General features: G+C 38.3%; 3 protein-coding genes across 4 annotated transcripts; 2 read left to right on the top strand and 1 right to left on the bottom strand.

Annotated features, from left to right (window-relative positions):
• Positions 1 to 828: 828 nt before the first annotated feature.
• On the top strand, positions 829 to 3360 carry LOC114740869 (protein LITTLE ZIPPER 3-like). 2 transcript variants are annotated; one of them, XM_028929115.1, is made up of 2 exons: positions 829 to 1649; positions 2763 to 3360. In XM_028929115.1, the coding sequence occupies exon 2, from the start codon at positions 2792 to 2794 to the stop codon at positions 3020 to 3022; it is 231 nt and encodes a 76-aa protein (XP_028784948.1). In that variant the 5' UTR covers positions 829 to 1649; positions 2763 to 2791; the 3' UTR covers positions 3023 to 3360. The 2 variants fall into 2 exon arrangements, with proteins under 2 accessions (XP_028784948.1, XP_028784949.1); XM_028929116.1 differs by lacking the exon at positions 829 to 1649 and adding an exon at positions 2451 to 2566.
• Positions 3361 to 6446: 3086 nt separating this feature from the next.
• On the top strand, positions 6447 to 7738 carry LOC114740770 (protein YIPF5 homolog). Its single transcript, XM_028928985.1, has one exon. It carries the CDS (start codon positions 6709 to 6711, stop codon positions 7462 to 7464), a length of 756 nt encoding a protein of 251 aa, XP_028784818.1. The 5' UTR covers positions 6447 to 6708; the 3' UTR covers positions 7465 to 7738.
• A 3701-nt stretch (positions 7739 to 11439) lies between these two features.
• LOC114740848 (protein TERMINAL FLOWER 1-like) lies at positions 11440 to 13874 on the bottom strand. The gene is made up of 4 exons (XM_028929093.1): positions 13627 to 13874; positions 13388 to 13449; positions 11976 to 12016; positions 11440 to 11872 (listed from the first exon to the last, which is right to left on the bottom strand). Exons 1-4 carry the CDS (start codon positions 13816 to 13818, stop codon positions 11640 to 11642), a joined length of 528 nt encoding a protein of 175 aa, XP_028784926.1. The 5' UTR covers positions 13819 to 13874; the 3' UTR covers positions 11440 to 11639.

The following is a 13874-nucleotide window of genomic DNA, read 5'->3' as shown; positions in this document are numbered from 1 at the left end:
GGGGAAAAAAGTAAAAAAATGGTTGTGGGCTGCCAAAGGGAGGGAAGGGAACCATTATTGTTGGGGCTCGCCATCATTGTTTTGGTCTGAACAGACTTATTCATTTCATTCACGCATTTACGCCATTTACTGCGAATCTTGTGTATATGCTCGTGCCACACAACCTTTTGCCTCCCTACGCTTCTCTACTTCCTTTGACCGCATCTTCATCATGTGTTGACCAACCAGATCTTATGTTGGGGGCACTGACCCAGTTTCAACATCGGACGACACCCTCGTTCCTATACAACTTTTCTTGACCTTGCCCTTCTCGCATCACTCTGTCACAGTCATCTGGAGTTAACCATCCTGTTACTCCCTCTCACTGTTAATATAAAACCTTCTTAATTAGCTAACAAGCTCAACTGGGAGAACCTTCACATCAAGTTCTATCACAATAAAATAGTTTCAAGGCAAGCTCAATTGGAATTCTATATTTAACAGGTATGGTTCTTTACAGAGATTAAGTGACACGTGAGGTGGTGGTTGAGCTCTACTTGGTAAGTGAACTCCATCTCACATCATATGTTACTCTCTTTTTCTTCCTGTCTGTACAAAGCATTATACTTGTCAAGCAAAGAATCCTGATCTAAGACAAACTTGCCATTTCCACATCTCATACACAATCTCCTTTTTTCTTAATGCTTTAGTTTAGTTTATCGCTTTTTGCGGGAACCCTTGAAGTGATTTCACACTTGGCTTGCCAAAAAAGCACCCTCGTTAAATCGCGTGGGGGGTGATATCTTTGAATTGTTGGATATTAATTTGGTGTAAAACGAAAACTTGTGAGCATGTGGAAAGAATATATGAGAGCGAAGGTGGTCTAGTTGCAGTGTGAAGTAAAGACAATCTCAAGGGAATCAAAGTTCGATGGCACATAGGGAGAGACGAGTCCAGAAATAAGTGGCAGTTTGAGATATCCTCCCAAGGAAAGGTAAGAATAAGATTAGGGCAAAGGAGAATGAATGATTACGGGCAGCAGTTCCCAACACATGAAAAATAGAATTTAAAAGAAAAAGAAAACAAAAGAGGAGTAATCGATGGTAAGGTGGGGGTGGTTCGGCTTAGGACCCAATCCAAACCATCATTGCAAATCTTGGGGACGACCAAGCCCACCATCATTTTACAAGCTCCTAGCTGAACAATCCCCCCATTATTGTCCCTCTCTCCTCGCCCGCTTTTCCCATTCTGCCCCTCCCTCTCTTCTCCCTCCATCGTCTCTACTCTGTACAGTACCAGCGGACACCCTCTGCAACAACAAGAAGCATAACAGATACAAAAAACCTATCATCATTCACATGACGCCATAACCATAACCATAATCATACAACCGAACACATGAAATCTTTTAGGCTCTTACCCGGCCGCCTTCCTTGCTTACCCATGCATGATTGTTTTGTCAGACGAGGAGAGAACCACGTCTTCTTTTGTCTCTCCCTTTCTCTCTCCTCTCTCTCTTTCCCTCCCTCCCTCCCTCCCTTTTCCTCTATAAATTAACACCTCAACGTTCCCTTTGTCCCTCACTTTTTGCTTCAACAAACTTCTCCTAATTCAAGAATCCATATTGCTTCAATTCCTCCACCAGCTTCTCGCTCGACTTCATTCAAAAGGTCTTCTTTTTCAAAAAGTTCTGTTGAGAAAGGCAGAGCCTCCCCCCCTCTCTGTTTGTCTCTTGCATGCTTTCTTATACCTGCTTGCTTCCACGAAAGACGCACTTTGTGTTGTACATTGAGACTTATTTCAGACTTCGCAAGTGGAATTTGGTTTAACTTTTGTTCAGATATCTGAGGTGCAATCATCTTTAATTCCCTCTGTCCGGCTTCTTCTAACTTTTGTGTGAGAATCGCATATTGGGGTTCTCCTACTTGGGTGTCTCGGTTTACTCCACTTGATTCTCTGCAGGAAACTTTTGCCTTTTTAATATTTTCTTGGTGGATTCTTTTCCCTTTTGTTTGAGCATTATTGCGTCTATTTTATTTAGTTTAAAATCCACAGTCAATTGTTTTTTTGTCTTTTGTAGCTCCACTGTAACCTCCTATACTTTATTGTCTTCCATTTTATTAAATGGGATCACATTAAAAAATTTTGAGTGCTTCTTGTGAGCGTGGAAGACAAAGTGAACAATAGCTCCTTTTAAACACAGACATAGAAACGCATCGAAGATCTACCTCTGAAGCTTGTCTCTTTCATTGATGACCTTTATCCTTTTCTTCCCTCTTGGGACAGCCGAAAGAAACTGTATTTTTTTTTTTTTTGGTACTTTCAAGTGATTGCAGGGTTGGACAACTGTGATTTTCACCACATTCTTTAGTTTCTCAGACAACCCATATGACACTATTTATTCGATAGTGTGGTCCAAACTAAAAGACTCACTTATTCTGGCTTCCACCCCATATACTTTTCCTTCTTGCCATTGGCTTCTTCGTTTAACCGTGATAATTATATCTACCAGAGCAATCTCACAAAGCAATACATTCTCGAGCAAGCCTGACCTATTTTCTTTTCTTTTCCACATATCACCTGCAAGGTGGTTCTCTTCCTTTCTTGTCTTCTAGATATATACACTTTTCTATCACTAATCATTCTCTGTGTTTGTCTCGATGAAGGTGGATATTTATAAATAGTTAAATACATTATCTACATCATGTTTCTGGGGACTGAATTATATTTATATACAATGGAAAGATCCCATCTGTTCTGAAGCCATTTGTTTTGTGTTTCAGGGGCACTCGTGAGAATTACTTGATAGAGAATGGACAGGCTTAACTCGAAGCTGTACCTGCAGAACTGCTACATAATGAAAGAGAATGAGAGGCTGAGGAAGAAAGCCCAGCTTCTTAATCAAGAGAACCAGGTTCTTCTGTCTGAGCTCAAACAGAAGCTGTCCAAGCAGGCCAATTCGAAAACTAGTGCTCCCAACACCATTCTTGACCTGTCCCTCAGCTCAAGCTCCTCCCAAAATGCTTCCAGTTCCAGCAACTGATGATCTGTTGGGATGGGGAAAAAACAGAGTATCGTGACCCCACTAGCACTATTTGTTTGTTTTGTTTCTGTGTAAAATCTGAGTCAACAGTAGCAGTCCTAGTTTCTGTTCCATAGGATAATATCAGCATCGTGTATCTGATCACTAGTGCGTTGCTTTCCATTCTGATGACATCTGTATTTTGGAAGGGGGGGGTTTAGATATTAATTGACGAACCAAAAGTTATGATATGTATGGGGCTATCTGCTAATATGAATGAATGTAAAAGCAATTACTAAGCTTAGCTCTCTGCCTCTGCACGTGACTGACAATTATTCTGAATGAAATTTGCTATATTTTGCTAAAAGATTTCTTGTGCTCTTATCCTATGATGTGATCAGTTGATCACAAGAGATAAAACGTCTTTCCGTTTTTAAGTCTAAGAAATCAAGGGCTCATGACTATACTAAGGTTTCAAGGTTGATCCAACTGAGCAAGTTTTGCAATGATGAGTGATTGGCTTATCGTTCCTATACGATGTGCCCGTATTCCCGGAGCACGGGCTATCGTGTCCGCATTTATCGACTCCCACGATTTAAGATCAGTATTCCAGTTGATGATTAACGAGAAGAAAAGGATATCACATTTGGATTTTAAATACTCCTATGCTCCTATAACTAGGACCAGAGTTAGCGTAACCTATAATTAATTAATTTAAATAAATTAAAAAATAATTAAATTAATTATTTGTTAAAAATTATATGTTGAGTATCTTTTGATGTAAACTTTCTTAACATATACAATCAATATGGTTAGTTTGGATAACTAAGAAAGACAGGATGGATTGGCCTGGGCTAATATTTAGAGCCAAATTTTACCTCTCTGCTGATTTTTATATTAAGGAGTGAAAGTAATATATAAAAAAAAACACTTTTTAATTAATATAAGCCATTTCATTAAATTTAGCACACAAATACATAACTTTACTCCTAACTTATTTTATTGTTATCTAAAACTTTATGCATGTAATAAACAAGGATAAAATAAAAAAGTTGTTAAATTTTAAGATAAAATTAATGATGAATCCTTATACCACAAATCAAAAGTAAGTAGTAAATAAGATTGGATGAGTATCTCATAACTTATAATTAAATTTAATTAATTGTGCAAAGTAGTACTTCAAAAATTTCACTATTACTTAACTAAACTAAGTAAATTGAGTGGGTTTTGTCAGGGATACGTTTATGAGTGCGTGCCCAGAAAAATTGTAATATCCCTAAAACAATATATATCAAATAAAGAAGAATTTATGATATTCAAATTATTCTGAGCAATCTAAATATCTGATATTTCAGATGTAAGTAGGTTACAACCTCTCTACAGGCAAACGCATTTCATTTTTTTAAATTGAATTATTTGTTGTAAGTTTTCTGCAATTTAGGACTTTATAAAAATACAGGTTACAGTTTTATTAAAAAGATTGAGTTTTTAAATTTTAAAATCGATAGCAATAACCTCAGCATTGTTACGGAGCTTTAAGAATATAATTTATAACTTAAACTTGATTTAAAATATCTTCATATATTAGTATCAAAACTCAATTTCTGTAGGCATCAATGCAAGTTTCCGAAAGTTATTGGTTGTAACTGTAGCTGCTTGAAGTAATTTTGCCTAATGATGATCAGAATCTGGCCTACGACAGGGTTTGACCATTCAAGATTATGAGAAAAAGTGTGAAGGATGTCTAATCAGTTATGAGAATGCGATTAACAAAATCTTTCATAGCTGTTGGTAGCCCTGCTCCTCCTCACCCAAACCCCAAACCAAACCACGTCAACACATCTCTCATCAATCTCTCTCTTTTCATTCTGATTCCACCACTCTTCCCGCCATCCTCATCCGACAAAACACTCCATTCTCGACCAAAATATTCACAAACTACACCCCTGCGTTAGATTTAACCTCAAGTATCTAGACAGTAAAAAAAAAAAAGAGAGAGAGTGAGAAATGATATATTCATTTTTAACATGGTGATGGTGACACGGGGGAATAATGAAATTGTGGGTGGTATTAAATGTTTGTAGGCCTGTGTCACAGAGTATTTTGCAGCCTGCGGATTTGGACATCATAACCATATCTAAGGCTATATTATTGATGTAAGGCTGTCGTCTTGATCACGCATGTGAAACAAACACCAGAGATGCATACCTTGAACATCACAGGACAAGAAACTTGACATTTTCAATCACTTGATAAATAAAAAGACGAGAAATATGAGAATTTCAGATGTCTAAGAATATATATATATATATATCTATTATATAGATAGATAAACTGTGGTTTAATAAATTGAGGGGCATCGCTTTCAGAAGCTCTGAAAGGCTCTCATAATTCTGTGCCAAGTGGTGGTGGGGTGTAATACTTGTAGTCCTGGAGAGGAGCAGAGGCACGTGGAGCAGAGGCATCATCCCCTGCTTCTGCCTCCTGCTGCTGCATTATAACGCTACTTCACAAGCACTTGGTGTGGCAAGAGACTTGCTTGGACACCAACCAAATGAAGCATTTAAAAGGTTCGTTCTTTGTGAGGTGGGGCAGCCAGATACAATTATACTCCAGTGACTGGTTATATTGGATATGAACTTGAAATGGTAATGTTCGCGAATGAATATTCTTATCTTTTACTGGAAGCCTTATGTAAGAGTAATCAGCCTCTGTGTGCGCGTGTGTCCCTGTTTGAAAAGTTAAAAGCACAGGACAGAAATCGTATAGCTTGCTCAGCTGCATGGTATCAAAGGAAAAGATTTCAATTGTCTGTATAGCGGAAAGGTTTTGTGGGTCCAAAACAAAAGGGCCGGTTAGCCTGCAAATACACCAGACCACCACGAAGGGACGTCCCTAACGCCATCTTGCCAAACACACTACAGTACTTTTTTATAAGTGCTTGGCCCCTCTGCATTTATAGCTGTCTAGTTATAAGTTGTGTACGTGTCTTTAAATAAAAATTATAATAGAAAAGGATAAGGACAATGAAATAAAGTAAATTGTTATGTCATCTCCCTTTGTTCACAAATCACAACACACTGCTGAATCATTTCGAGTATTAGCCTGGCATTTAACTTTCCAAATCATCTCTTTAACGAATCATGTTACTTCATTTATACATGAATTAAATAAATTATTAACAGATAAAAATGTTAAAATTAACTTCTTTTTTAAGTCATGAGAATGTTTTATTGGTGGCAATCCCGTGGAGCACCGAAGGTGGAATAAAGTTTAAAACAAATACTGTCTCTGGCCCATTGGACCAACAAGGTGCATCCCAACACATCACATTCCGCCTCCGGCCCAGTGGCCCAATGGGTTTCTGCCGGTTCAGTCATCATGGCATGATCCGTCCGCCGTACGCGCAACATATGGATGTGAATTTTCAACTGTACCCTTCATTGCTCGGCTTCGGTGGCAGGCTCGCAGCACATCCACGGGCCACCACCCAGCCACACCGCTCTTGCTCTCCAAGGAACAATTTTGCGCGTTCCTCTTGCTTCCGTTTCATTCCCCACAAATAATCTTTACCATCCTTCCCTGTTGATTGTGGCTCTCGCTTTACTGTTAGCGCACAGCAAACCCCCAAATTTTCTTCCTTTGCCTTCTCCAAAACCTAATTTCCTCAAGCCTCTGGTAGATTTCCTGCCTTTCCGACTGATCTCATGGCCAATAAAGAGTTTCAAGTCCCGCCGGTGGTCTTTAAATCGGGCGTGAATCCCATGAACGGCGGGGCTGGTTTCCAGCAGCGGCGGGTTCCTACGGCGCCGTTTCAACCTCCTCGACCTTCCAGTTCCAGTATACCCTTCATGTCCTTTGACGTAGGATCTGCAGCGGCATCCACCTCGTCCGGTCCAATTTACGGTGGACCCATGGGGGGCGGTGGTTCTGCTAACTTCGATGATGAGGAACCTCTGCTCGACGAGCTTGGGATCCACCCGGACCAAATCTGGAAGAAAATCAGGTCGATACTCATTCCTTATCGGATAAATTACGTGGTTCACAAGGATTCCGACTTATCTGGCCCCATTCTTCTATACATGTCCTTCTGCCTCTTTCAGTTACTCGCTGGAAAAATCCAATTCGGTGTCATCTTAGGTTGGATCGTGGTATCATCTATTTTCTTATACGTGGTTTTCAACATGTTGGCGGGTCGGTCCGGCAATTTGGACCTGCATACTTGCACGAGCGTGGTGGGATATTGTATCTTGCCGCTAGTGATTTTATCCGCTCTGTCGCTGTTCTTGCCGCAGGCTGGGATGGCGGGCTTTGTATTTGCCGCGATTTTTGTATTGTGGGCGACGAGGGCCTCCACGAGTCTCCTTGTCTCGCTTGCTGATGGTGGGGATGAACATCGCGGGCTGATAGCGTATCCCTGTTTCTTGATTTACACTCTATTTTCACTTCTTATTGTGTTCTAGTGATTGGATTGGCGCTGAAATTTTGGACGGCCGTGCATATGTTATTAGAGTTGTTGGATCTTTTATTGCATCTCAAACGCGTTGATCAATATTTAGCCATACTATATGATACATGATGAGAGGGAATTTTGAGATGTAGAAAATGGTATTGCTCTTCATTGAAAGTTCTTATGGAAAAGCTACCGGGCGTGACCTGTATTGTAGTATTTGTGCCGTGGAAGTATGTATTATGCTTCTGTTTTATTTTCTTATCTAGCCTTTTTAATTGATTTCTTATGGCTTATTCTTGATCTTCCAACTGTTTCAAGATTAAATCTCGAAGACATGACAAATTCTGGTCCATTTGAGAAGGTGTCAAATAAATAGCTATGTTGTGCAGTCATAAATATTCTGGATTGAACATTGTGGGCTGACAAATTTTGTCATTAGAATGGAATGAAATCACCATTTTTGGTATTTGCTTAACGAAACACACTTGTCGGCTTAAACTAGAGGATTTGAACAATATGAGAACCTTTATCTTGCCCACAAGGTTTCAGTGAATTTAACGCTACTATGTTAAGAAATAAAGAAATTCATTTAGGGTGCACCATAGTTCATGAGTGCATTCTAGATGTTTGAGACGTAGATTTACTTGGTGTTGGTCTTGTCGCTATCAAATTCTCCTATTTGCAAATTGAATTGCGGGTTGAAACTTGCATGATTAGCATCTTGAAAAACCAAGGAGCACCATAGTCATTAAATTCTCTGATATGCAAATTGACCGTGATATATAAATGTCAAGTTCATTTGTGTTGTCAGCTGTTGCATGTGGAAACTTACAACAGGAAAGGCTGAAACCTATTCTTTCTTGATTGTGATTTCAGAGAAAGTACCAATAGAGGCTATACACTCATAATTTTCAAAGATAAAACGTCTTTGAAAATTATGAGTTTGTGGTGTATATTTGACCTTTTACCGGGAGTAGATTAAAATGATGATTAGAACATTCTTTTTTATATGTAAAAAATAGTATGAAGGTGATCCGGACCCCAAAAAGAACATGAAGCAAATCATGAATGGCAATTGTTACTTCGAGATGGTGATAATTATGCTGCTTGTAAGACTTAGTTAGCCTTGCGCTTGTTTTACACCAAAAAAAAAAAAAGTGTTACTTCGAGATGATTTTGATGACTTGGTGCTTAGGATGGACAGGTCACAGGTTACTTGTATGCCTACTTGATGCTCTATTGATTTGAGATTTTGCCTCTGTTTTCTTACAAGGTTGTTTTGTTGGATATATTATGCACATCATATCAGAAAGAGTACATAAATAATAGTGAAATAAGGTCAGATACCCAATCTGAATGCCGAGGGCCCATACCCAATTAGAAATCGAAGTGCTCTTGCTCTGCTTATTGTTGTGGAAGGGAACCTCGCGTCATTCATTAGACTTTATCGATACCTTTTGTTCTCCCACTTGTGGGAATTCATTTACTATACCTTCGAATTAAAGTAACTTTGCTGGTAAGTTATTCCTTTTTAGTTTTTGGGGAATTGCTTACGAAATAGATGCATTTGTGATGTTCCTTGTGGGTAGGGGTTGGGATCATGAAGACTATGGTATGCTTAGCGGAAAAGGATTCCCTTTATGTGCCCCTAGAATCTAGAATCCATGCTAGTGCATGCGTATAATCTAACTCCGCCCCACCCAAAAAAAAAATAAAAATAAAAATAAGAAAACTTTGTAGCTACTTGTTTCTTCTTCTTCTTCTTTTTTTAATTTATTTATAGGGACAAAAGGTATATTTTATCCTTCAAATCACTTTTTTTTTTTTAATTTCCTTTAATTCTATGAACTCAATGAGAGAAATGAGACCTGGGCCGTGTGCTGAAAGTTTTTTTAAAGGTTTTTAAAGGAAGTAAAACGAAGACAAAAAAGTAATGGTTGTGAAAATTGACTTGGTTACTGCTCAAATTTCTTCCCCCAAGCCCAGCCCTCCCCAAAATACCAAACTTTTGTTCACTCTTTGGGCTGGAGGTATATTTAATCCGCATTATTCAGGCCGGAAAGAAATCTGCATTAAGACGCAATTCGGCTAAGCTGCTTTAACCTGCATGTATGTATATATTACTAATGTCATCTTTTTATTAAAAAGCAACCTCAGAATTTAATTCTGAAAATGATAATGAAAAAAAGGTAGTGAAAGAGACGGCATGTTTCCGGAAATAAAAATACTACAAATTAAGAATCAAATAAGGAATTCATGAACTGTGTTGTTTGCTCCTTTAGAATGGACACTCGAAGACAAATAGGCAGGCATATGGCTGGTGCAGGCGTTGAATTTGGTGGGGCAGCTACAAGGAGCTGATGCTGCCGCTGCAGTTGATGGGTGCATATTTGTTCGACATGGCTCTGCTTACTCCCTACCTGAACATTCCAATCCCCCCACTATATATATATGTCTTGCATTACTCCGTTCCCTCCCACAAACAATAAAAGTCATGCCTCGTCCAGTCGACAGCGGCAGGGAATGCACCCCAGGGATAGATGCGGACGAGGAATATGATCTGTTTGAAATTGATCTGGAAGTTGTGAATTGTGTCCCACCATCTGATTACTGGGAAAGTTATTGCACTTGTTCCGGCAGGAATAATGCACTTCTCGCCAATTGCTTGTTGCCCATTTCTGACCTCTCTAGCGCTGTTCCTATATCTCTGGAGGCCACAGCCAGCATTTTTCTGATCCACAGAACCCTTTTCTATGGGAAAATGTCTTAAGCTGCCTTTCGCTGGGGGCTTTGTGAACTTCCATGCGAGGCCATGAAAGCACACTAAGTTCAGCATTACTGCATACGTTGCTGTTTTGCAACAACATACTAGTCTTGCGTTTTAATATCGTCATATTTTCTCTCTCTTAGGCTCAGTATCCGCAGTACCAACATGCTCGGGTTGACCATTCGTTTGCCCTTTCGGCTTCGTTCCGTTTTATTACGATAAACGGTTGTCTGTAAAATCCTATAAATGCGTATGCTGTGCGGTTGTAGTTGCGGTTGTGGTCTTCACAAGTTTGTCCTTGTTTTTGATAAATATTATCCCGATATTTAATATAAAAATTTATTTGATTTTTATTTTGATTCTAAATATAATATCCTGATCAATTTTGTTTTTTATATTTATTCATTTTTTCAAGGTGGTTCTTATAATAATAACAGTTCTAGCTAGTATACTTGACTAGTAAAAATATTTTAGAAAGTGACAACTCATTTTTCTAACGTACTCAAATTAGTCAACAGGTTCTTATATTAAGGACCAAAAGGAGCATTATATAATACTATCTTTGGTCCTTAATATAAAACTTTGTTTGACTTTTATTTTGATCATAAATATAAGATTTCAATCCATCTTGTCTCTTATATTTATACATTTTTTAAGGATAGTCCTTCTAATAATAGTAATTCTAGCCAATACACTTGATTAGTAAGAATATTTTAGGAAAGATAACACCTATTTATCATAAATAACTTAACTTATTTTCTTAATTGAGTAATTTGGGAAGATTGAAGAAACTAACAAATTATTTAAAATGTTTATATTTATTATTTTTTTAAAAACTAATTTGCTTAACTAATATATAATCTAATAATATATGTGAGTATTTTATATATATTATAATTAAGTAATTTGCAGTTTTGCATATAAAAAATAAAATTGAAGAGGATGTATGTTCCATAATGTTATATTCTGCTGGTAAAATAATAAAACAATGAACAACGAGGAAACAGCTTTTCTTTTTGCTAAAAAAAAAAAAGGAAGGGCTTTTAGGGTAAAATTTAAATGTCCTTTTAGCCTTTTTTGGGGCCGTGGGTCCTTTTGGTTAACTTTTCTTGCCGTGGCAACCTTTAGAAAGGGCTCATTTCACTTTGTTTCCCCTTTTATTTTCTTCAAAAGGTTAGTCAAACATTTCATTGAACCAAAACAGAGATTCCCCACAATATTATGGCCAACCTTAAACCGAAAGGCAAACAACTACAAGGTGACGTGGCATTGCTTGCCCTTGTATACACAATGAGACGCGGTACTATACCGATGGAACATAAACCATACAATACAGCGAACCAGACGCAGATACGAGGATGAAATTAAACCAACTTATTCATCAAATACAGGATTCCCCTTAGCACACAGCGATGGATCTAGCGCCTTCTGGAAGCAGTTTCCCTCTGTGCGTTGAAGTAAACAGCAGCAACGGGTAGGCCAAGGTCGTTTTGTGCAGCAAAATCGCGAGTATTGAAGTGATCCCTTGAAGAAGACGAAGACACGGAAGGTGCTCTCACACACTGCCTTCGATTCTGCTTGAACAGCACAAACACATACCTGTGTATCCCTATGTTTGGCTTTGGCATCTCATAGCTCACCACCTCTTTTCCTGAATTAATTTTTTAGAAAGCAAAAAAGAAAGATGAGTCACGTTTGTTTGTGTTGGTCAGGTGCATCTTTTGGAGGAAAACAGCAAGGGAGTGACTGTCTACCAAATGTGGCATCTGTTGTGCCTGGAATATCCGTCACCATCCTGCATAAAAATCACAGATACATGTTGCGATCAAATTCCAAGTTAGAATCCTCCCAAAATCGTCCCTTTACCACTTACTGTACTGACTAGTTGTCTACTTTTCCTGTCTTTTCCCCTCAATTGCGTTGGTCTGGGCGGTTCTGTCTATCCCATTTCAGAGGTCTATTCATGTCGTACAGGGCTTGATGCCAAGAATCCATATAGGGATACCTAGCTACTTATGTGGCATCTGCAAACGTTGATGTGTGTGTGTATCTGCGGGAACAAAAAGGCACATGCTCCCACGCTTGCTTGCTTCCATACACGTATATATACATATACTCACACACACTAGCTAAATATTCCGAATAGTTATAGGGAGATAAATATTATCCCAGGTCTTATTTAATATTCGAATCGTTACTATGAACATCACTTTTCACTTATATCTAAGAAATAATCATTGGAAAAATATTCCAATACGGATTTGTAAAGTTAAATGTGCGCAAGAGTTTTGAAAACGGCTCCCTAGCTATCCTGTGTTATCTTTCGGTTTGAAAGGGTTTGAATTTTTCCCAGAGTTTTAGCGGCTTGGTTTGAAGATACATAAATCTGTAATAAATGGAACCAAACAGCCATATCAATTGATATTGTTTTTATCCTATGGTTAGCACGTAGTAAATCCCAATATATACCAATACCGATATAAAACTATTTAATTCTAAACCAGCATTCATACGTTTTTGCTATTCATGTATATATGATCTTTTTAATCTAACAGGCCTTAAGATTTTTGCTGGCCGAAATTATAGGTCAACAAATTAAGCTTAAGCTGCTCAAACTAAAACATAACACAGCATGTCGCCAATTAATCAGCTTTGTATGTAAATTTATTCCCCGGACTGAATGATTAGTCTTTTTGTTCTGACGATTTGATTTGATTTGATTGTGCCTAAAATATCAACCACGGCAAATTGTTCAACACCCCCAAAAATGGCCCTTTAGATATATGTCATTTAGCTTTACGAAGAGTAGTTGCAAAATGAAGTTCTGCATATTGTCAGGCTTATTCTCATAAACACATGTATTAGGCTAAGAATGTGTACTGTGACATAGTTGTTAGGGGATAAATAATGACAAATATATCAAACTTAAAAACTTTAAATTTAACGCCTTTCATGAAAAAGACCGGCGATAGATGCATGAGATAAAGCTGCGATTCTGCTATATACACGACAGGCCAACCTTACTGTGTATACTATAATAAAGAATTTACTCGATAGAGGCATTGAGTAAAAAAGTTAAACAGTAAAACGCTGAGCTTACGTTGTACTTAGGACTATTAGTCAAATGTAAAAGCTTTTAGTTTGAGTTTCACGAAAAAGGAATTACCAGTGCAAGTGTTCTCTGAGATAAGGATCACTGGGGCCAGGGACGTCCGGGTCAGTCATCACCTGCAGTGATAATGGGAGAAAATTAACAGCTCAAGCTTTACATATACCAGTAGAGACCATCCCAAGGCGGCATGAGAATAATAATCAGAAATTACTAATCATATCTATATGCACACACATGAAAAAGAAAAGAGTTTGAATAATCTGGTGTTGATGAGAAGAAGAGAAAGGACTTACGAGGGTGTAGAAGGACCTCATATCGAGTCCACCAATCAGAACCCTGGGCCTGTCGGTGACAGCAGAAGGGAAGAGCTCATAACCATTAAAGATTTGCTTCTTATTGTAAGAGACAGTCATGTTCACACTGGGGCTGAAGGAATCAAGGACATCTCCAATCACTCTCCCAACTATCAGAGGTTCTCTTGCCATTGTATTGTATATTCTGCAGAGAAGAGTAATGATGGGAACGAGGTTGAATGAATATG

This window comes from Neltuma alba, unplaced genomic scaffold, assembly GCF_004799145.2.
Source record: "Neltuma alba isolate B1F8T4 unplaced genomic scaffold, ASM479914v2 tig00003187_pilon, whole genome shotgun sequence".
In the NCBI taxonomy this organism is placed as follows: domain Eukaryota; kingdom Viridiplantae; phylum Streptophyta; class Magnoliopsida; order Fabales; family Fabaceae; genus Neltuma; species Neltuma alba.
This window is presented reverse-complemented; position numbering and strand designations above follow the sequence as displayed.